The sequence below is a fragment of the Aegilops tauschii genome, chromosome 3 (assembly GCF_002575655.3).
Source record: "Aegilops tauschii subsp. strangulata cultivar AL8/78 chromosome 3, Aet v6.0, whole genome shotgun sequence".
NCBI classification, from domain to species: domain Eukaryota; kingdom Viridiplantae; phylum Streptophyta; class Magnoliopsida; order Poales; family Poaceae; genus Aegilops; species Aegilops tauschii.
In genome coordinates this window covers 137,708,185-137,733,133 of record NC_053037.3, presented here as the reverse complement: position 1 = coordinate 137,733,133, position 24,949 = coordinate 137,708,185, and the positions used below count along the sequence as shown (strand labels likewise).

Below are 24,949 nucleotides of genomic sequence, written 5' to 3'. Positions count from 1 at the left end.
ACGTCCTGATCACCATGTCTGCCCTCGTGTCGCACACGACACCGTCGATAATGACATCCGGCGGGGCCGGGGCAGCCACGTAGTGCTCCCAGCTCAACCCAAGCTCTGGAAGCCGACCCTCACCAGGCAACGTGACAAACCCCGGGAAGTTTTGCCGGCAAAGAACTCCAAGGACGGAGTTGGGCCGGCGGACACTATGATGGTGGTCCCAACCCCTGCAGCATGACAAGGCCAACGCATTAGTTATTTGAAGAAACGTGAATGCAGAAGGTACAAAAATATTAAATGCACTTACGTACCTCTCCCCATCAGGGAAGATCAACCACCTCTGCTCGCGGGTCGCCGGCACGGACGGGAGCCGTGTAGCACCACGCTGGTAGACGGTGCCACCCTCCTCCTCAAGATCAGTCGGCTCCCCGCCATCATCAGCATGGCCACTCGGCTCCTCGGGCTGATCCGGCCAGGTACCCCATCCGGACGTGTGCTCCTCCGGGGTCTCGTGGGCCGAAGGCCAGTCGACCCGAGGCTCGTGGGCCCAAGACCCGTGGACCGGAGGCTCATGGACCGGAGTCCGTGTAGCCTCCTCCTCGGACGAGTTCACCCTAGCAGTCACGTGCTCGGGTGAAACAGCTGGGGGTGGCGGCGAGGAAGGCGCCGTAGCAGTCACCCTACCTCCTCTCTCGCGACCACGTGCCCCACCTCCTCTCTTCCTACCTCGTCCCCTGCTGGGCACCGTGGTCGACGAAGAAGGGCCCGGCGGTGTGGACATACTGTCCAGCAACGCTCGGCGGAGAGGTGCGCTGGAATCGAAGACCTCAGACCACGCGCCGACGAAGAAGGGGCCTTGGCGCGTTCCCGACCAGCGCCCACCATCTTTCAACACCTGCCATGACAAACAGTAAACGAAATTAGTACAACATAAAAAAAAGACCGACATGAATAATAATATGTGTATCACTTAAGTGTATCATCATCAAGTACAACATTACAAAATTTAATACCTAACACTACTAATAATCTCGATCAGTATCATCAATAAATGCATAATCATCATCATCACTATAATCAATGACGGGCTCATAGGGTTCAGTGGCATCAACATGTGCAAGGCCACCTTGACGTAATCGGTCAAGCAATGACAGGTCATCCGCAGCAGTAACCTCTTCTTGTTCCGGCTCTTCTTGTTCCTCCTCTGGGGTGATGTCGGATTCACTGTCGCTGTCTACTTCAATGTTTTGGGGTGAAGTATAGCGGTTCTTGAAACGCTTTTTGGAAAGACGTGTCTCTTGGAAGAATTCTCCTTCATATGTGTCTGGGTTAATGTGAGGTTCATAATCCTCTTCCTTTGGGGGAGATAGTCTAGCACGTGGCGGCACTTCATAAACGACATCCCAACCTTTCAGATTTGGATTAGTTTGGCAGGCCCACGGTAGATAGAATACTTGGGTCGCCTGTTGAGCCGTAATATAGACATCAGGAACATCTAAATGGGTGCTTTGGTTGATTTCAACTAGCCCTATATGTTCATGAGTCCTTCTAGTCTCCTTCGGCTGAAACCAATAACATTTGAAGACTACGACATTCGGTGAGTTTTCACCATAGAATAGAAGTTCATAAATTGCTTCAACTCTCCCATAATACTCGGTACCTCCTTCGCCGATAGCAGATACACAACAATTTGTAGACTTTCGATCGGCCATAGATAGCTCTTTGCCATAGGTACGAAAGCGATACCCGTTGATGTCGTATTTGTTAAATGAACGGACCTTATAGTCAAAACCATTAGCGACTTGTCTCAATTCGGCGTCCATAGACTCTGAATTAGCCTACAAGTTTAATATGAAAGGATTGTTGCATTACGCACAAATTAGCGAATGAAACCGGGATAGCCGCCTACAAATTAGCCTACAAGTCTAATAGAAATTACCGTTTGTTTGAACCAAGAGATGAAACCGGGATAGCCGCCTCCTTGCTTTGCGAGAAGCTCATACTCTTCGACAGAATCCTTTTGGATCACCACTCCATACGAGAATAAGGCGACGTATCGACTGTATGAAATATCCAGGAATAAGAGCAGTTCAAAGGAAATAGAAGTTGTGAAACTATGTACCGAGAACTAACTCGATGTACGGCCGCACTTCTATCAGGTTGTTGAAGATATACAACGAAATGGTCCGCCATTGTTCGTTATCCAAAGATACTGGATTTGAAACACTGGCTGGTGCGAGATTCCCTTTGAATAGGCTGAGGTTGGATCCACCCTTTTTAGGGTCGTCAGCATTGTACCGAGGCTTCGGATTATGCAAATGACGATTTTTGGCTTCGTAGTGTGCTGTCACGAAGTTTGCTGCCTCCTCAATGACGAATGCCTCAGCCATCGATGCTTCAATTCTACGTTTATTTTTACATTTTTGTCGAAGCGTCTTCTGCATCCTCTCAGTTGGGTAGCACCAACGATTTTGCACGGGCCCCCCAATCTTGCCTCGGTCGGGAGATGCAAAATCAAATGTTGCATTGGATTAAAGAAGCCCGGTGGAAAGATCTTCTCTAACTTGCAGATCAACTCCGGCGCCAACTCTTCCATTTCTTCTAGCACGCCAGGCGATAGTTCTTTCGCACAAAGAACACGGAAGAAATAGCTGAGTTCTGCCAGTACTAGCCATTCATCCTTAGGGATGAAGCCACGCAACATCACCGGCATTACCCGCTCAATCCATATGTGCCAATCATGACTCTTGAGACCAAATATCTTCAATTTATCAAGACTGGCTCCCCTCTATAGATTCGCTGCATACCCATCGGGGAACATCAACTGCATTTTCACCCACAAGATAATTTCCCGCATAGCTAGCCTTCCAAGATTGAACCATGCCTTTGGCTTCGTCCAGTTCTGCTTTCCTTTTGGTTCTTTCATGTTTTGTAACGGCCTATCACATAGCGCCTCCAGATCGACTCTAGCCTTAGTATTATCCTTTGACTTCCCATCTATGCCGAACAATGTACCAAAAAGTGCCTCGGCGATATTCTTCTCAGTGTGCATCACGTCGATGTTGTGTGGGCAAAGGAGGTCTTTGAAGTAAGGCAGATCCCATAAGCATGTTTTGTGAGTCCAGGCGTGCTTAGAATTATACCCCTTGAAGTACCCTGGACGCTCTGGATCTGGCTCGAGAGCGTTTAACTGATCCAGGGTCTGTTGGCCTGTCAATGCAGGTGGTGCAGAGTTTTTGACAACTCAACCTCTGATGAAGTTCTTCTTGTCTTTCCTGAACTTGTGGCGAGGATTCAGGAACTGTCTATGCATGTCGAAGCAAGAAACTTGCAACCGGCCTGAAGCCAACGAAACTCAAGAGCTCCCTTGCATGTGGGGCACGGGAACCTTCCATGCACACACCAGCCAACGAATAGCGCACACGCCGGCAAGTCATGCGTCGAGTACATGTACCAGACACGCATTATGAAGTTCCGTTTGCTATAGGCATCGTATGTCTTGAACCCATTATCCTAGGCTTCTTGCAATTCGTCCTTAAGCGGTTGCATGTACACATTCATATTTTTCCCCGGATAGTTGGGCCCTGGAATTATCAACGTCAGGAAAATGTTCTTTCTTTGCATAATCTGTCCGGGGGGGAGATTGAGTGGAAAGACAAATACGGGCCAACAACTGTATTGGGCTGCCGTCATACCAAACACACTGAACCCATCCGTGCTGATGCCGACTCGAGGATGCCTCGGATCTGCCGCTTTGTCACCATGTAATTCATCAAACTTTTTCCACGCAACACCATCCGATGTGTGTACAATCATCAGATTCCCATCTGCATCTAGTTCGGTTCTTTTGCCCGTTTTGTGCCATGTCATCTGTCTGGCCGTCTCTTCGACCATGAAAAGACGTTGAAGTCTTGGTACGATTGGCATATACCGAAGAACACTAACGGGGATTTTGGTCTGTGTCTTCTCACCCATACCGTTGTCTACCACAACATACCTGGAAGACTTGCAAATGGGACAATAGTTCAAGTCCGCATAGTCAAGCCTAAACAAGACACATCCTTTCTCACAGGCATGTATCTTATCATAGGGCATCTTCAGTGCACGGAGGATTTTGTCCGACTGGTACAGGTTTGCAGGCATTACATGGCCTTTGGGTAGAAAGCGTCCAAATACTGTCATCATTGCATCGTAGCATTCTCTGCCCAAGTTGAACTGAGCCTTCAGAGCCATTACTTGTGAGATGGCATCCAACTGACAAAGCTCAGTGTGCTCATGGAGCGGACGTTTTGAAGACTCCAACATTTCATTGAAGGCCTTTGCAGATTCCTCCATCTCCTCGTCCGAATCCCGAGCATCATCAAAGTCTTGCACCATGTTTTCCATCCCGGTACCATGCTCGTCGGTGCGACGACGATCCACCTCAGCTCGGCCACGTTGGGTAGACTCACCATGAAATGTCCACACCGTATAATCGGGCGTAAAACCACTCTTCTGCAGGTGTTTGCCCATTTCAGCCTCTGTCCTCTTTTCCCAATTGCCGCACCGTAAACAGGGGCACCCGGTTTTCCTCTGGCCATTTGCAAATGCGGCTCGCACAAACCCCTTGGTTTTTGTGAACCATTCAGTGCTCCATTTGTTCTGACCAGTGTGACCGGTGTACATCCACGCACGATCACTCATCTTGACTTTCAGAGCTACTAGACACACAACAAATATATATATATATATATATATATATATATATATATATATATATATATATATATATAATTCACCATGTATATATTCATCAGTTGATCTACTTTGTCAATTTTATTACGTCCATGCAACCTACACTCTAATAGGTAATGATAGGTCCTAATCCCACCCGAGTATGTTTAGATTGGGTTCATTTTCCCATGCTATGCCCCGGATCCTACGCAAAATTTCGGCAGCACCTCCCCGTTGTTCTCCTGATACACGTCTCTGCAATAAACAGAGAGGATGTGTACCCGGAGAACAACAGGGGAGGCACTGACGAAATTTATGCGTCGGATCCGGAGCAAAGCATATGGGAAAACGAACCCAATCTAAACATACTCGGGCTGTCCATGGATAGCGTTGGACAATTCGAAAGAATCAAGGTTATAAATATGCAAATGCATGCATATTTATAACTATGACGCTTTCGAACGGGAGACACATATTGGTTACGCATACTGATGATTCAAGACACATATGTAGCTAGCTATCAAGTTTCATCGGAATAGATCAAATAATTAATGGGGGAGGAGGACATGTCATTTGTGCTCACCCACGAACGAAGGGGCAGAGCTCATCAAACGCACGGCGAGGTCGTCGAACACCAAACCTCGCAGCGATGAAACAACTGCACATTTAAAACTACCCGATCAACACAATTATATATATATATGATGTTTTTCATAACAAAATCGAAAGATATATGACCTAACTAATAATTCACAAATATATGACCCCGTCGGCTTCTGGAAGGCCAAAGAACACCTTTTCGGGAGGTGTCGGGGGTCGGGGTGTCGTGTCGGTCTCGGGGTGCCGTGTCGGGGTCGGGGTCGGGGTCTCGGGGTCGGGGTGTCGGGTCGGGGTGCCGGGTCGGGGTCGGGGTGCCGTGTCGGTGTCGGGGTCGGGGTGTCGGGTCAGGCTCGGGGTCGGGGTATCGGGGTTGGGGTCGGGGTCGGGGTGTCGCCTCCTCATCCTCCTCCTCCTCTCCTCTTTCTTCTTCTTCTTCTTCTTCTTCTTCTTCTTCTTCTTCTTCTTTCTTCTCCTCCTCCTCCTCCTCTCCTCTTTCTTCTTCTTCTTCTTCTTCTTCTTCTTCTTCTTCTTCTTCTTCTTCTTCTTCTTCTTCTTCTTCTTCTTCTTTCTTCTCCTCCTCCTCCTCCTCCTCTTCTTCTTCTTCTTCTTCTTCTTCTTCTTCTTCTTCTTCTCCTCCTCCTCCTCTTCTTCTTCTTCTTCTTCTTCTTCTTCTTCTTCTTCTCCTTTTTCCTCTTCTTAAACCTACCAGTAAGTAACCTAAAACAAAACTAAAACTAAACTAAAAGTAATCTAAACTAAAAATATAAAACTAAACTAAACTAAAACTAAAACTAAACTAAAAGTAATCTAAAACTAAAAATCTAAAACTAAAAAACTAAACTAAACTAAAAAAACAGAAAAAACAGAAGAAAAAAAGGAGAAGAGGGGTGGGGCTCACCTGCGGCAGGGGTGGGGCGCTCGCCGACGGAGGGGCGTCGGAGGGGCGCTCGCCAACGGAGGGGCGGAGGGGCGGCGGGGTGGCGCTGGCCGGGCGGAGGGGTGGGGGCGACGGGGCGGAGGGGTGGGGGGCGACGGGGCGGAGGGGGCGACGGGGCGGCGCCGGGCGGCGGGTGGGGGGCGACGGGGCGGAGGGGGCGACGGGGCGGAGGGGTGGGGGCGGAGGGGTGGGGGGCGGCGGGTGGCGGGGTGACGGGGCGGCGGCGGGCGGGCGGGATGTGCACGGTGGCGGGGCGCGTCGGGGAGGAGAGAGAGGAGAGAACAGAGAGTAACGGGCGGGGGGGTACGGGCCGTTAGGTAATCGGCTCTTTGCCGTCCGCTAATCTTTGTCGTCCGCCTTTTTGCCTCTTTGCCGTCCGCTGGCGGACGGCAAAGAGGCAGAGGCGTTAAGTTTTTTTCAAATGGGCGGGGGGTGGGGGCCACCTCCCTCTTTGCCGTCCGCCAGCGGACGGCAAAGATTCTTTGCCGTCTGCCAGCGGACGGCAAAGAGCTGGCTGATGGCAAAGAGCTTCTTTGCCGTCTGCCATTTCTTCGCCGTCCGCTTTTTGGTAGCTGATGGCAAAGAGCTTCTTTGCCGTCAGCTAGCAGACGGCAAAGAGCTGGCAGATGGCAAATTAGCTGATTCCAGTAGTGCAGGATGCATTGTTCCGTCTCCTGCAAAAGGATTAGCTAGCAGTTTTTCTATCATACCCGAAGGAATCTCAAAGTAGACATTTTCATTTTCAGTATGTTCAGTAGGTTGAGGAGCAACTCTTTGCTCTACTGGTCGGGGTGAAGATACCCCGAACAAGACCCTCAGAGGATTACTTTCCATAGTAACAAGTGACAGTAAATTTCAGCACACTATATAAATTTTTCCTTACCAAATTCCACCTACCAAAGGCACTTCACTCCCCGGCAACGACGGCAGAAAAGAGTCTTGATGACCCACAAGTATAGGGGATCTATCATAGTCCTTTCGATAAGTAAGAGTGTCGAACCCAACGAGGAGCAGAAGGAAATGATAAGCGGTTTTCAGCAAGGTATTTTTTTCAAGCACTGAAATTATAGGTAACAGATAGTTTTGTGATAAGATAATTGGTAACGAGCAACAAGTAAAAAAAGTAAATAAAGTGCAGCAAGGTGGCCAAATCCTTTTTGTAGCAAAGGACAAGCCTGGACAAACTCTTATACAGAGAAAAGCGCTCCCGAGGACACATGGGAATTATCGTCAAGCTAGTTTTCATCATGTTCATATGATTCGCGTTCGGTACTTTGATAATTTGATATGTGGGTGGACCGGTGCTTGGATGCTGTCCTTACTTGGACAAGCATCCCACTTATGATTAACCCCTATTGCAAGCACCCGCAACTACAAAAGAAGTATTAAGGTAAACCTAACCATAGCATGAAACATGTGGATCCAAATCAGCCCCTTACGAAGCAACGCATAAACTAGGGTTTAAGCTTCTGTCACTCTAGCAACCCATCATCTACTTATTACTTCCCAATGCCTTCCTCTAGGCCCAAATAATGGTGAAGTGTCATGTAGTCGACGTTCACATAACACCACTAGAGGAGAGACAACATACATCTCATCAAAATATCGAACGAATACCAAATTCACATGACTACTAATAGCAAGACTTCTCCCATGTCCTCAGGAACAAACGTAACTACTCACAAAGCATATTCATGTTCATAATCAGAGGAGTATTAATATGCATAAAGGATCTGAACATATGATCTTCCACCAAATAAACCAACTAGCATCAACTACAAGGAATAATCAACACTACTAGCAACCTACAGGTACCAATCCCAGACTTAGAGACAAGAATTGGATACAAGAGATGAACTAGGGTTTGAGAGGAGATGGTGCTGGTGAAGATGTTGATGGAGATTGCCCTCTCCCGATGAGAGGAGCGTTGGTGATGACAATGGCGATGATTTCCCCCTCCTGGAGGGAAGTGTCCCCGGCAGAACAGCTCTGCCGGAGCCCTAGATTGGTTCCGCCTCGTGGCGGCGGAGTTTCGCCCCGAAAGCTTGCTTATGATTTTTCTTCGGACGAAAGACTTCATATAGCAGAAGATGGGCACCGGAGGGCCAACAGGGGGCCCACGAGGCAGGGGACGCGCCCCCCACCCTTGTGGCCAGGGTGTGGGCCCCCTCTGGTATTTCTTCCGCTCTGTATTTTTTATTATTTCCAAAAATAACTTTCGTGGAGTTTCAGGACTTTTGGAGTTGTGCAAAATATGTCTCTAATATTTGCTCCTTTTCCAGCCCAGAATTCCAGCTGCCGGCATTCTCCCTCTTTATGTAAACCTTGTAAAATAAGAGAGAATAGGCATAAGTATTGTGACATAATGTGTAATAACAGCCCATAATGCAATAAATATCGATATAAAAGCATGATGCAAAATGGACGTATCAGTGGTCGTATCTGATGTCGGCATGGTTGTTCGACTTTGCTGGCAGGACTGATGTAGCTCCTCGGACTTCTGCAGCTCGGCTGCCCTCCTCCCCAAGCGTCTGTTTTCCTTGGTAACCTTATTGAGGGTCTCCGGGACTTTCACTCGGACTGCCTGTTGTGCCATATTGTCCAGGATTGACTCGTCAATTGCTTCAATGTCACCATCATTAATTTCCTCCACCTCGCCTCTTTCCTCCTGGCTAGGATCCGGCATGCCCACCATGCAGCAAGCCTGGACAAGGTCACCTACCATGGGCAGAGAGGCATTATGGCTGGCGGGTGACTATCGGCTGAGCCGCCCATCTCCACGTTGGGGTCGTCCGGCTTCTCAGCCCCCTCGAGGATGGTTGTGAGTTAATATGGTGGAGATGAAGTGGGTGGTGTGTGGGTCAAAAAATTGGCATGCCGCTCTGGGTCCCAACATGACATTAGGCCTTCGAAGACAAGCTCGCAACATGAATCCACGATGTATTCCGGATTGCAGAAGTGAACGATTCAATATGGAGCGTAGGTCTAAACTTAGCCAAGCCGGTCGGCTGAGTCGGCAACATAGCACATGGTGCCAAAAACAAAGATATTAGCCGACATGCAGATCTTGCCGACGTCAACTGGAGATCCCTGATACGTCTCCAATGTATCTATAATTTTTTATTATTCCATGCTATTATAGTATCAATCTTGGATATTTATTAAGCAATTATATGCAATTATATATAATTTTTGGGGACTAACCTATTAACCTAGTGCCCAGTGCCAGTTCTTATTTTTTGCTTCTTTTTGGCTTTTCAGAAAATAAGTACCAAATAGAGTCCGAACGCTACGAAACTTTTTGATGATTTTTTCTGGACCATAAGGGACCCTAGAAGCTCTGAGAGAAGACCTGAAGAGTCACGAGGCAGCGACAAGCCTGCCAGGCGCGCCCCGGGGGCGCCCCCAGGCTTGTGGGCCCCTCATGGCACCTCTTGAACTAATTCCAGCTCTATAAATTTTCAAATATTCCTAATACATCAAATAGCCACCTAAAATACTTTCTTCGACGCCGCAAATTTCTGTTCTTCGGAGATTCCATCTGGAGACCTTTTCCGGTCCTCTGCTGGAGGGGGAATCGATCACGGAGGGCCTCTACATTAACCTTGCTGCCCTTCCGATGATTTGTGAGTAGTTTACCACAGACCTACAGGTCCATAGCTAGTAGCTAGATGGCTTCTTATCTCTCTTTCATCTTCAATACAATGTTCTTGGAGATCTATTTGATGTAACCCTTTTTACGATGTGTTTGTTGGGATCTGATGAATTGTGGGTTTGTGATCAGATTATCTATGAATATTATTTGAGTCTTCTCTGAACTCTTTTATGCATGATTGTTATAGCTTTGTATTTTGCTCCGATCTATCCTTTTGGTTTGACCAACTAGATTGATTTATCTTGCAATGGGAGAGGTGCTTTGTGATGGGTTCGATATTTCCTTGCTCAATCCTAGTGGCAAAAAGAGACATGACACATACTTGTATCATTACCATTAAGGATAAAAAGATGGGGTTTATTCATATTAATTGGGTTTACTTTGTGTACATCATGTCATCTTGCTTAAGGCGTTATTCCGTTCTTTATGAACTGTGATGCGTGGTTCTTTCTAGCCCTCACTGCTGGCCTCCGCACCACACTAACACCACTGAGAACCAGCACGACGAAGCCGCCCCGCTTCTGCCATCTTGTTCAATAAGTAGCTATAACGTTCTCATGTCTGTTCGTTGATTCCTGAGGAGACTGGTTGATATTGCGGACAATTTTTGAACGTATTTAAATTGGCAAGAATTCATTCAATGGAGCAAGGTGGGACTATGCAAGATATATGACCACGCATCTTTGTTGACGCAGAATTTTTACCGCGGGCGCTGGCCTAGCCTGGCCCATCTAAGCAACGGAAGAAGCCAGGTGGCAGTCCACACATACGGAATTACCCTACAATCGAAGAAACGAGATCAGGACCACGGATTGAATACCTAAAACAACATGTACTATTCTATAAAATTGCTGACGGTGAATCGGGCAGAAGCAATCAGTACTATATTAGTGTAGTATAAATATTACAAAGGTGAGTCGGGAAGAGGCAAGAGGAAAGAAAACTAATTAACAATACAAAAGGGGAGCGAAGGAGGGAGAAAAGTGCAAGGGGAAGTTCACAAATGAAATGAGTGAAGCGAAAGGAAGAGAAAAGAAAACAAAAGCCCAGATTCCTCTCCAAACAGGTCCTATCCTTTTCCCCTCTCTCTCTCTCTCTCTCTCTCATTGTTGTTTTCTCTCACTGGACCCTCCATTTCTAAAAAAGAGAGAGGAGATGAGGACATGCAAAGCTACCATACCATAAAGATTTGCATAGGAATTTGCGGCAGCCAAGATCCTCTGGAAATTTGATTGGTGCAGCCGCAAGAATTATTTGTTGTCAATTGTTTGGTGCTCAAGGATGGTAGGTGGAGGAGAATTCAAGGGCACCATGGTGCAACAGATGGTGTGTGGTGGCACAAGCAACGCCAACAATATCATGAGTGGGCTGAGGCCTTGTGCCGTGGAGGAGCAAGAGGAATCCACCAAGATGCCTATCCTGTCTTCTTCTCCTTCTATGGCTTGCTCCCATGATCATCAGCTCCTTCACCACTCGTCAGGTCAAGTTCCTGAGGTTCGTGACAGCGCTGCAACTTCCCCTGCAAGTTTTCAAGGTGGGCAGGAGGAGGGCCAGATGCCAGAATCATGGAGCCAGATGCTTCTGTAAAGACCTTCGTCTATACCCCCCACCCTCGGTCCTCTATGATTTACTTACTACTAATGCAAGAATTAGTGCTAGCTAGGGTACCCTTCAATTCATGCAGATTTCTTCATCAGTACAAATTAAGTAGCTGCGCGCTTTGTCCTGTTATTGATCAACCCCCTCTCTAATGGTCTTTTACTGAAAATCTCACATGCATGTTTCTTCTTCCTAGTACTAACTTGTTGTTTTTTCCTGTATGGATGATGCATGTGTACGTACTCATGCGTCGCTAACCACAAAGCAGAGGGGGATTAGTTGCAGACCATAAGTCAGATCTACTGTCAAAAGGATTAGAGGGTCCTATGGCGGCTCAGGCTGGAGCCCCAGCTTACAGTTTCTATGGCCATGGCGGTGGTGAGGAGATCCAGCCGTCGGGGCCCAACTCTCGACTGAGCCAGATGCTCTTGGCTTTCTCTCCAAGGTCATGCATCACCTCGAACCTCGACGGCGGCTTGCTGGACTTCTCCAAAGGCGCGGCGCCGGCGCCCGCACCGGAGCTGTGGAATCAACAATCGGATAACTCGTCTGAGGTGATCAACTGAATTTCTCTTCGTGGCTGAAATCCCCTATAAACTGTTTGTCGTTTCCTCCAATTAATTGCAAGCTATATTTCTTTGCTTGCAGTTGTTCCACGTACAATTCTATGTGTTCTTAGATGCTTTTAATTAGTAGAATCGATCTTTGCTTGATCATACAATATTAAATCTTTAACTCTATATGTGTGACGTCTACTCTCTCTCTCTCTCTCTCTCTCTCTCTCTCTCTCTCTCTCTCTCTCTCTCTCTCTCTCTCTCTCTCTCTCTCTCTCTCTAAAGCTATTGTCCCAAATTCTCAAAAAACAAAAGAAACTTTTCATTTGCATACTTCACATATATCTTCATAAGGGTGTAGAGATCCTTTCTTTTTCTTGTTCGTGGTGGAGGCCGTAGAGATCCACTTATATATGTAGTGTCACATGGATTCAATCCGTGTTAATTTGGGCAGAATCGATCATGGGATTAATTAACTTCTGTTCTTTTGAAAAAATAATTAACTTCTGTTGACAGTTTCTTTTGTACTAAGATGAAATAGCTAGAGTCATGATTCGATTTTGCTTTTTTTCTTTCTACCTTCCAGAGTAACAGCACTACAACTGGATCAACTCCCAAGAAGGCTAGGGTTCAAGCCGCTTCTTCTTCGGGACAGTCTATTCTGAAGGTTTTATTCTTCACGCACTCCTTTCTGATTACTAGCTTAGAATCTCGATTCTCTCTCAGGAGTATGTAATTTTCTGTTTACTAGCATAAGGACCTGTCAAAGCTTGTGACTCATCTCACTAGTAGAAAAACGACTTTTAGTATCGGTTCGTAAGGACCTTTAGTACCGGTTCTGGAACCGGCACTAAAGAGTGGGGACTAAAGGTCCCCCCCTTTAGTACCGGTTCAACACGAACCGGGACCAAAGGCCCACCACGTGGCACGAGGTGCGCCGTGGTCTGGGAGACCTTTAGTCCCGGTTGGTAAGGATTTTTTTATTTTTATTTTTGAAATAAAGCAAAAACAGCCGGCCTACTGGGCCGGCACGGCCTGCATACGACTAGAAACCCAATCTCTAGTTGGGCCAGGATGCAGGCCCGTACGGCCCAGTAGGCCCCACAAGGCAGAAGACTTGCAATAGGCCCACAAAGACCTGCTTAGAGAGGAGCTCGACACGGTAGCCGCGGCGGGGCTTATAAACCGGTGCGAGCTCCTCTCAACTAGCGAGGTGGGACTAAACATTGTGCACTGCGGGTGGCAGCGCACCACCTTTAGTACCGATTGATGGCTCCAACCGGTACTAAAGACCCCCCTTTAGTACCGGTTGGAGCCACCAACCCGTACTAAAGGCCACCACCTCTTTAGTACCGGTTCGTGGCACGAACCGGTACTAAAGGGTTGCCACGAACCGGTACTAATGAGCGCCGCCCGTCTGGCCGTTGGAACCGGCACTAATGTGACCATTAGTGCCGGTTCAATTACAAACCGGGACTAATGAGTTTCACATTAGACCCTTTTTCTACTAGTGTCTCCCCCTCCTAGATATATAATACATTGCACATTTGCACCACATATAAAAATGTAAACCCTCTATCGATAAATGTAAAACCCACCAAAGTGCGGAAAGTCAATCCTGTGAGCATTTGCTCCCGGGGCCAAAAAAGATTTTTGAAATGAAAAAAATCAAGACCATTTTTTGTGTGTGTACTTAGTCACATCCAAATGCTATCTGCATATTTTGAGGCAAAAAGATTAAACATTTTGGCTTGTACAAAAAACAAATCGAACACCAAAAGTTACCCCAAATCTGTTTTTTTTTTCGACGAAACACCGCCGCTCCGTTTCACATAAAAATTGTCATGGATGTTTGCGACACTAATACAATCATCTACAAATAATTTCAGAATTTTTTGAAAACATTTAATATTTCTTTCGTGTTACTGTTCAGCCGGGAGCAAATGCTCCCGGGAGCCAAAATGCCAGCCCCACCAAAGTGTGCCAATGTTCAACTTTGCGTGTAAAAATCTGATGGAATATTTTTCCCGTAGTCACACAAGGATCAGGTAGTGCTTTTTAACTGGAATGCAACAACAAGTATTTTTTTGTATCCATGCAAAAATAAAAAAGTATTTTGTATCACACAATCCGCATATTATTGTACACCTCCAATCCGATCCATGGATCGAGGGAGTACTGCTTATTGACAAAATGAGAAGACCATTTATCCAGAACAATAGCTAAGGTTGCCCCGATCGATACTATCACTTGGATCTCAAATCCAGAGCTATTAATGAAATGTTCAAAACGTGATTCAGTTTAAATGTATTGATATTCTAGATTCGCTAAAAAGGGGATATATGAAGTTCAAGGCCTTGCCATAGCAAAAAGGTCAATAGGTTGGCTTTATTTGGTAATATCTTTGTTTGATTGCGTATGGCTTCGACCATTCCTAGCGCAAGGCAATTACTTAACCATAGGCATAGATAGAATTATTTGTTCACACAGGTTATCTAGTTGATATACCAAATTCCCGCTGCAAAGCTCAAGAAACTAAGAGCTTTCATCCATATTTTCTCATTAACGTATCACAAAAGGATCTATAGTAAGATTGTTTTTCTTTTTTTCCTAAATTTTACGTACCAAAGTGATTAATTTAAAAAGAATCACCCTTGGAAAACATGGGTGTGTATGGCCTCTGTTTATGCTGTTTATACTACTTCGGATATTGGATACTCTATTTTAATAAAGATGGTTGTGTGCATCACACGAAACACATACCGGAATTTTAACCTCATTTTCAAAAGAAAATTTAAACATATATTTTACTGCACAAATATGCTGACAGTTTCAGATATATGGAAAAGATATAGAACACAATAAGATACAACAAAATGTCCTTGTTGCCTTACATATGCATATTGGCAAAAAAACAGTGTGTATTCATATTTGCATCCCATCAATTTTATCATTTCAGGTAAGGAAGGAGAAGCTCGGGGATAGAATAACAGCGCTTCACCAAATAGTTTCCCCATTTGGCAAGGTATTACACAATTTTAGTTGTACGTTAATGTTAAACCTCACTGCCCTGCACTCTAGCCAGCACTTGATGTCAAATATGCTTATGCATGATCTCACCTGCGAGCTCATCCCTCTAGTGCATCAGTGTGTAATTAAGCTTCAGGTCCCAAAAAGCTAGCAATATATTCTTTTGCGGCCGCTGACACATAAAATGGGAACGCATATATGTGCAGCTTTTGCCCATGCCCTTTATTTTTAGCTGCACATTCTTTCACTTTATTCAGCAAAGGAAGTACACTGACATATATGCACACTTGTTCCCATTTTACCAGACCGACACTGCGTCCGTGCTGCAAGAGACTATTGGCTATATCGGATTCCTCCTGGGTCAAATAGAGGTCCAACGTCCTTAACTTGTCTCTCTCTTCCCCACGAGCGCCCCTAACTTTTTCTTCATATTCATAGTGTGTTTGATTCCTTAAGAGTTGAGATTTTGTTCGTCTCCTGGTGTCTGCGTCAAAGGGTGCAGACAGCGGCTTGCCATTGTTTGATGCAACTTTTTGATATTCAGTTCCAGTTGCTAGCTTCTACGTATAATTTTTACACATGCATGCATGCAATGCTTCCTTTACTTTAATATTGGTGGCATTTTCATGTAATATGCAAGTATGTGTGCTAAACAAATACGCATGACACCTACCATGCAAATGGTGCAGTGCCAGGGTAATGTATAGACGTGTGTGTGGGGCGGCAAATTTTACCTGTGGTGCCTGGCTACCTGTAAAAGCGAGACGTGAGCTGCAGGCGAAACAAAAAGGGGGAGGGGTGGGGTTGGGTGTAAGAGCACGCTCTTAAAGTGCGTGCGTGGAAACCAGCACAACAGCAAGTTGCATGTGCGTGTGTGCCTGTGTTTTCATGCTTTGGATGTGCTTCGTCTATAGCTCTCTCTATTCTTCTCTACCGCTCGTCTCTGTCTCCCTTCTTCACAATCTTGTTTACGTTAACTACGACTTCATGTGCATGATTGATGTTCACTCGTTCTTCCGTGTACATGCATGGTGCGCAGGCGCTCAGCTACCCATACTTGGGACATGGCACTGGTGCCTCCGTACGTCACCAAGCTGTAAGTAACCCATGACTCTCTCTCTCTCTCTCTCTCTCTCTCTCTCTCTCTCTCTCTCTCTCTCTCTCTCTCTCTCACACACACACACACACACACACACACATTTATGGATGTTTTTCTTGAGAATGACATATTTATGGATGTTGTTAACGTCATTGCTTTAACTAATTGTGACACAAATAGTTCAATTAAGTTGCCGAGTCCTTATTATTATTATTTGAGAAAATCCTACATAGTATATATGACACCCACTGACCTGGGCATACCTTGGGCCGGGTTGGGTTCATGCCAAACTTATAATAGTCGAGGATGCATTACATGCACCCGCCAAATTTATGCACGGATGGCCCGATTCTAGTGCAGCCATTGGATGTGAAACCGAGGGAGAGGATCAAGTTGGAAGATGGGTAGATGGCCTATTTGCAAACTAGTCCTTCTGTTTTGTTTGAATTGACCCACACTCCACATCCCTCTCCATTAATAATTCCATGTGTTTAAATTTTGGTCTAACTATAAAAAGTGTGGGTCATATATGCCAGATTTTTTGATCCGTTTTGACTAACATGTTCATCTTGAGAAGCACTTAAAAATAAGATCGGTGTTGAATATATTTTTGAATTATTTTTCTTGCCTTTTGAAACTTGATAGGCCAGTTTTGTAAATGGGGAGCTTACATAAGAACTTAATAAGTACACATGTTTTAGTAAATTTAATGAAACACTATCCTACATTTTGTAGTTGTTTCATAAATATTTCGGTCAAGTGTCAAAATAATATTTTGAAAATGTTTCAAAACATATTCAATATTGGTCTTGTTTCGAACATTTCATCAATACAAAACAAAAAGGATGGTCAAATCAGATCTAAATTTGGGCTTGTGGTTTTAAATATAATACCCTTTTGTGTTTGGGACTAGAAATAAAGGCATACATTTACTAATGTGATTGGGGCAAAGTGTGGAGTGTGAGTTAAATTTTATATATTATGAGGTATGTTTCGTAAAATGCCAACAATCCATCTTCTAGCCCGACTATGCATGTCTCTTAGATGTCCATTCAATGGTCTCAAAAGCTTTGGTGCATAGTGTGCACGGATTGCTCCATTTCACTAGATACGTTCTCTTTAATAGTCAGTCCTGAAATGTCAAGCTCAGTCGAGCTCAGCTCAAAACATACAAACGGGGGCTTTACTCAATTAAAATATATTACTAGCAGTCATATTTTGAATATAAAATACATTGCTACATCTATATTTTACTAAAACCCTAGATTTTACCTTGTTAAAAAAAGAACCCCAGATTTTAGGTAATTCGATATTTTATTGGGCTTTCGGGCCAAGCCTCGACAGGAAACTAGAGCTTGAGTCCGGCCCAGCTGTCCGACATTTGGGCTCAAGTGTTAGGCCAGGTTGCCCACACATAGGTTTACGTACATGAGACATAGCTGCAAGAGGAAGTAAAAAAACTAATTAGGCGTCATAGTCACAATATATGCTAGATTTCACTAATTATGGGCAGTCGTGGACCTGGCAGCATGACGTACTCTAACAATGACCTAGATTAAACGAAATAGTTATCATTGACGGGCACCAATAAAAGGGGCCACCGGTGATGACATTGTGTGGACTGTCACTATTGTTCAACTCAGTAGTGGCCATCATGTATAATAAGACATGTTAGTAGCAACTTCGTCCAACTGAAAAAGCCTGTCCGAGAATGGTCCTCTCATCTAGTTGCCTTTGTATACAAGCCTAACTAACCCTAACCCTAGCCTATCTATTGAGATGATCCCTCTCCACCACCACTCCTCGTGATCTCCTTCCTCTATTACTCTTCAGAACCCCTCTGCTCCCATTTCCTTCCTCCATTACTTATCTCTCATCTACCTCTCATCAACGCCACTACATCGACTTCCTTTATGCCAATGTCAAGATCACGCTCCTCTGCCACAACTTCTTCTTCCACGACGAGATCAACGTCGTGTGTTGAGGAATCGTCGGATGCGGCACGTAAGGAGGAACGACCGGAGTCGCGTATAGTGTGTCATGTACCATTGTGGCCTGGGCGCCATGGGCTCGTCACCAAGGTTGACAAGAATTTCCTTTGCATTTGGCCTACTCTTCAATGTCTATGACCTACACCAAACGTCCATGACACCTTTGGCCTCCACCAACCGAATTCGACATCTCCAACATCCTCCTCGAATAGTACAATGGGTGGCTAAGACAGTGATGTATTCTTGAGTGACGTTGGGCCTGCCATATAGAGTGGCCTCGATTGAGCGGCGGCTTGACCTCCTCCGGCTAGCGATGGTGGAGGATAGTGGCAACACAAGATGATGGATGAAGCACCCCCTTGGCATGGTTGAAAACCCGATCCATGAGTTTTATGCACTTAATCACCAATGGCACGTGCATTGTGTCCTTTAGTAGTAACAAATATCTGCAGTAACATTTTGTCGATGGCCGCAAAATGCCAACTCATAAATGTAGACGGTGAAGTGTGGTTCGTGGTTAAGTTGTAGAAGAAAACCTCTCACTTCATGAAAGGAGAGCTCAAGGGCAGACATTGCTTTTTAAGCCTAGCCATTGGTAACCAACTGAACATCACAAATGGAAACTAGTGACAATCTTAGAATGTTTATCATAAAGTTCACAAAAAATACTATTCGTCATTAATTTGCTATGACTCTTTTTACCATCAAAAAAGTTTTTACAATCTTTTTCATCATGGACTAGATGCCACGTGGACTCACTATTTGGACTGGATGACGTGGTAGCCACGTCAAACCATACACCCTACACAACAAATAATGATGATAACCAATTTCATCACAAAATTAGATGGCCCAATCCATCTAACATAGCCTAATTTAATTTTTTTAAAGCGATGTCATAGAATTTTTTGGAGGATTTGTGCTCTTATGGTTTTTTCCTATATAAATCATTTAATTTGCGGGGTTGATATCTTTACAATAAATGCCCCTGGATTGCCTTGCACCCTAGTTTTTGGAAATTCCCATCCATTCAAACACCTTAGTACGTACAGTTCCTTTGTTTTTCCTAGAATCTCTCTCTCTCTCTCTCAAATTCATGTGGCTTGAATCAAAGAAGCTTTAAATATTTATTACTCCCTCCGATCCATATTAATTGCCGATGATTTAGTACAAGTTGTACTAAATCAGCGACAATTAATATGGACCGGAGGGAGTAGCTATAGCTGTGAGCCTGTGATGATGATCCAAGCCCATTTCACAATCCAACTTGTGAAATGGGTCATGGATAAGGCCAAATGGTTTTAGGAATATAAAGAATGGGTAAATAGACTTAGAGAAAAGGTATGTGTGTTTTACAATTAATAGAATGTTTGAATTTAGAGGTAGCCACTTCAAACTGGACACTGGGTGCACCTATCTAGCGTGGACGCCTCTCCACTAGGGCCCACATGCCACCTGTTTTCAGTCCAAATTAGATGCCAAAAATGTACATTTTTTGTAAACATGGTGAAGTTGAAATGAAAATTACGAACTGATCACGTTTATGAAAAATACCTACTGACCAGAGTGGTGAAAATCTGAATTCATTGACAATTTCACTATCCACAAGTCCAAAGTTTGTAATCTGATAAAACACAAAATAATGACCAGAAAGGGTTACTCCTCTGGTCAGGTGCATAGGGCAATGTGTGGTTACAGGTCACCGAATTGGCTAACTAAATATGTGGCATGTGTCATCAGAAGCATACCATTGGATTCATATATGGATAATGTTTTTAAACATATGTTTTTCTTCATATGTAATGCATATTTGATTAGTCAAACTGCCGACCTTGAAGCACGTGTACGCCCTATGCACCGTGGATGGGGTATGCTTTTACCCCTAAACTTGATATCAGATTGCCGGAGGTTTGTATTTTTATCTATCAAAGATGCAGTGCAATTTATCGATTTAAAATTTAAACCTGATAAAAAATAATATAACATACCCAATATCTCATTTTTATAATAATTTAGAGCAACTTCAACGCAGCGACCCAAATCGTCCGCCTGCGTCCGTTGGGTCGGCGTGGACAAAAGTGGAGGCCCAACGCGCCGACCCATTCCCAAAAACCGTCTGCTTCGCGTCCGCGCGGACGCATTTCCGGCCCAAAATTGCGCCTAAAATGCGTCGGCGTGGACAAGACACGGACGTGCCGTGCGTCCCCTCGGTGTCTGCCCCGGCCCCACATGTCGGCCGCCCAACTACCACCCGCGGTCATATGTATGACGCCACCGACACCGGGCCCGCCTGGCAGTGTGCAGAAGGGTCGCGTGCCCATCCTTTTTAATGGACGCGTGCGGCGGGGCTGGCCTCATCCACAACCCCCGTCCGCGTCTAGCCACATTTGCTCCCTCACCGGCGACCAGGAAACCCTAGCCAGCCAGCAACAAAACCCTAGCCACCCAGCCATGGGACTCTTCAACGGGAAGGGAGGAAAGAAGGGGAGGTTCAGCGCCGGAGCGAGCTCTTCCAACGGGCGCTCTGCATCGTCGCCGCCGGCTAGGCGCGGCACGCCACCGCTGGAGCGGGAGCGGCTCCACATCCCAATCCACCAGGCACGGGGGCACTGGCAGTACCGCCAGTCCTTGCCGTATCCAGATGTGAACTTGCCGCACAGCTAGCATCTGGACCCAAAGCGCATCCCCATCCCGGCGGCGCCACGGTCCGCGCGGGCGCACGCTGAGGAGGTTCGCCGGCGGCGCGAGCTCCTCACGCCGGAGCAGCGCGCCATGCGTGACTACGCGCCAAACTCCCCCAACTGGGAGCACTGGTTTGCGCTAGAGCGCGAGGAGGAGCGCCGCCTCGACGTCCACATCGACCACGACCTTCCACCACCCACCCTGCGGGTAGAGCCGGAGGAAGAGGATGCAGAGTACCAAGCCACCCTCGAGGTGGCCCTGCAGCACGCACGGGAGGCGAGCCGGATCAAGGAGGACGCCCATTGGGATGGGCTGGTGCAAGCCCTAGCTTTGTCCATGGTGGGGGACTCCGTCCAAGCGCCCCTGTTCATGCCACGACGGCCGCCGGCGCCACGCCTCGTCGAGACCAAGGCCGAGCCAGAGCGCAAGCCAACTCCCACACACAAGCGGTCACCGTCGCCCCCCACTTGGCCGGAGGAGTCCTATTCGTGGACCGTCCAGCTCCGCGAGTGGGTGAGCGCGTCTCCCTGCTATTTCGCCTCCACGTCGGAAGAAGAGGCGGCCCACCTTGAGCGCTGGAAGGCGCATTGGCTTGCCGAGAAGAGGGCCGACGGCGAGCGGCAAATGCATATGAGCGGATGCTGCGCCGTGACGAGGAGGCTCTACGACTTGAGGAGGAGGACGAGGAGGAGGAGGAGGAGGAGCGCGCCTGCCTCGCTGCTATGCTGCCACCATAGCAGACGCCGGAGGAGGCTGCCCTAGCAGCCTATCACGTCGCGTTCGGGTGGGCTGGGCCTCCCCCGTCTTCATTGACCTCACCGGCGGCGACGACGGTGACAGGAAGGGCAAATGCAAGGGCAAGGCGGTCTACTAGGGCAGCGTGCGGGCGTTTATTAGAGTTTTTTTAATTTTTTTATGTTTAAGTGGACTTTGGCCGGCGTTTGACCGGTCATTTATGTATAATTATGTTTAATTCGTTAGTTTCGGTCACGTTGGCATAAATGGGTCAGTCTCCCGTTGGGCGAACCTGCCAACCCAAATAAAAAACTGAACACACATGTCCGTTTAGCCGACCCAAACGAACGAAAAGCGGACAAAGCACGTGTCTGTTTGGGTCGGCGCGTTGGAGTTGTTCTTAAAGTGTTTAAGTTGGATTTTCACGGAATTCCCACCAGTGGTCATCTTCGTTTTAGGGCGCCAACTTTGGCGTCCAGATTTTTAGCGGGTAACAGTGATTGACCGGTGACAAGATACCACAGCGTGCATATTGCCGGAGCAATTAAGGTAGGGACATGCACGCGTGTGCTGCCTACCGCATGTGAGCCAATGATGTATGCACGTCCGCTAGATGCCTATATCATTTCAGGCAAACTTTTTGCACGCCTGTACGTGCAATGCTGAAATGCGGATTGTGCACATGCTTCTGTTGGCTAGCTTTAAAAGAGAGCATGTGCACATTTCTAAGAATTGCGAAATAAACCATACGATATACTCCCTCCGTTCTCAAATATTTGTCTTTCTAAACATTTCAAATAGACTACAATATATAGACATATTTTAGAGTATAGATTCACTCATTTTACTTCGTACGTAGTCACTTGTTGAAATCTCTAGAAAGACAAATATTTAAGAACGAAGGGAGTACATAAATAGTGCAAAAGTAAGTTTGGTAGCAAGAACTTGTTACAAAATGTATGCCCGTTTCTGATGGGTCGGAGAAGATATTAGGTGAATGACTGCCTACTACTCCCTCCGTCTAATAATATAAGAGCATTTTTACACTACTACTTCCTCCGTTTGATAATATAAGAGCGTTTTTGACACTGTCAAAAACGCTTTTAATTATCAGACGGAGAGAGTAGTATATGAGGCACTATAACTTGTTACAAAATGTATGCCCATTTCCATTTCTAAAGCGAGAGAGCGCACGTACTTCTATCCAACTTTGCTCCGAATATAATCAACCTTAACTATAACTGGTCTTTCTTTTGTGCGTGCAGCAGCTGAACCATGGCGATCACATAAATGCCTCGGCAGAAGCAGCCCGTCCCCAGCAGGTTTGTACAAACATGTGTAGACGCATTTGCACTTGTTTGCTTCGTATACGTTGATATCGATCACATCTCCAAATACTAATTAAACTACTCGATTGGTACATATGTAGGATGCACAAGATGGCGAGGGCAAGAAGTCGGATCTGAGGAGCAGAGGGATGTCCCTGGTGCCCGTGTCGTGCATTACCTCGCGTCTGGGCGCCGACAGCGCCTCCGACTTCTGGCAGCCGGCGCCGCCGCTCGGCGGCATCATCCTGCGATAGGATCGTCAAATTGTCTACACACCGCGCGCTTGTGTGCGCGCGTAAATATATACCATTGATTAGCATTCATGTATCCATTGTTGATATACATATATAGTTGTTGAGGTATTTGGAAACACATATCATTAGGAGCAGTCATTCTTTGTGCAAGAGTGATTGCTCATGATGCTATGCAAGATGTATGTCTGCACACACAATATACACAAACTGCTGTTCTCCACCTGTTGTGTATGCATGTAGTACCTTTTTCTACGGAATATGTGTGTCTACTTTGCAACGGACGGTTGACTTATTTTAGGACCCGGGAAGCTTTATTGATTCACAAGTTGAATATGAGCAACTCCGACTGAGGTTTTAAGGGGATTTCCTGTACGAAGCTCACCACGTCAAAGTGATGATCAAACGCACATCGGATACGCGCACTTGGCTGGACCATTTGTAATCGCTTTTTATCTTTTTTTTCTTCCTTTTGGATTTTTTATGGTTTTTGGTTGGGTATTCTTCGGGCTTTTCTTCTTTATTTTCTTTTTCTCATTTTTTCAATTTTCCCATTAAGTCTCTTCTACTCTCTTCGTCTTATTATTTTTATTGCTTATTGTTTTATTTTTACTTACTGCAAAATATATAGAATTTTATAAAATTATATGAATATTTAGTAATTTGTGTAGACACTTTCTAACATAAGAGAACAATTTTAAAGATGTGCAAACTTTTAAAATTACATGAATATATTTCAAAAATACATGAATAGTTTTAAAAGGTTTGAACACTTTCAGAATTATACATGAACATTTTTACACAGGTGGTACACTTTTTATATAATATTAAAATAAATTGAACACTATTAATTACATGTTTTTTTAGAAAAATTATCTAAACAATTTTTAGTTACACTGCCATTTTGAAAAAATGCGAATAAATTCTAATTACTTGAAGCTAATGTTTTTCAAATTACATGCATTTTTCAAAATAACATTATAGCTTTTATTTTTATTTTTAATATTTTTGAAACAACATATTTGAAATATATATTTTGGAAAAAATATAAACAGCAGAAATACTAGCTAATTGCCCCCTCATTGCAATGGGGGCATACATATTCTGGTGGTTGAGTATCAGTTTTGTCCGACATATACCTTACGACCACCATATTCTATAATTTGGTAAGATTTAATTTGATTTTGAGTACAGGTAAGGGAGCCAGTGAAAGTTTTGATATAGTTGGGATTTATTATGATTTAATTTTATTTGATTGAGTTAAGGCATGACGTGGTTTTGGTAAAGTACCGCTTTGCTTAGATTATTCGTTGATTTCTATTTTGTGCGGCATCAGTTGAGATTATTAAAAAAAATCAACAGAAAAATCAAAGTGGGGGAGTGGGTGTTGGGCGAAATACCAAGGGAGACGGTGAGGTGAACCTACCAATCCCCCTTTAATTATAGTAGAGATATAGCAACAACCATCTGCTATGGGCCCCTATTTGAGGGCTCGGTTGAGAACTACACTTGACAACCGAGCTCTTACTCAAAAGCTTTAAGAAATTGTTATATAAATTTAAAATGATAAAAAAATAAAAAATCTATAACTTCGATGGCATTCCCTGATTTTGATTGTTTTTGTTTTATTATTTTTCTTTTTTCTTTCGTCAATTCTTTTTTATATATTTATGATTTTTTTGAGATTTTTAAGTTTATGAAGTTGTATTAAATTCAAGAACATGTTTTCAAGTATATGAACAATTTTAAAATTTATGAAGATTTTTTTAATTCGAGAACTATTTTGA

At 45.1% G+C, this 24,949-nt stretch overlaps 1 protein-coding gene across 2 annotated transcripts; it reads left to right on the top strand.

Annotated features, from left to right (window-relative positions):
* Positions 1-10,903: 10,903 nt before the first annotated feature.
* On the top strand, positions 10,904-23,385 carry LOC109771587 (uncharacterized). 2 transcript variants are annotated; one of them, XM_020330287.4, is made up of 8 exons: positions 10,904-11,476; positions 11,761-12,046; positions 12,633-12,713; positions 15,006-15,071; positions 15,382-15,447; positions 16,116-16,172; positions 22,849-22,905; positions 23,013-23,385. In XM_020330287.4, exons 1-8 carry the CDS (start codon positions 11,175-11,177, stop codon positions 23,163-23,165), a joined length of 1,068 nt encoding a protein of 355 aa, XP_020185876.1. In that variant the 5' UTR covers positions 10,904-11,174; the 3' UTR covers positions 23,166-23,385. The 2 variants fall into 2 exon arrangements, with proteins under 2 accessions (XP_020185876.1, XP_020185883.1); XM_020330294.4 differs by having other exon boundaries at positions 10,974-11,476; positions 22,852-22,905.
* The last annotated feature ends 1,564 nt before the right edge of the window (positions 23,386-24,949 follow it).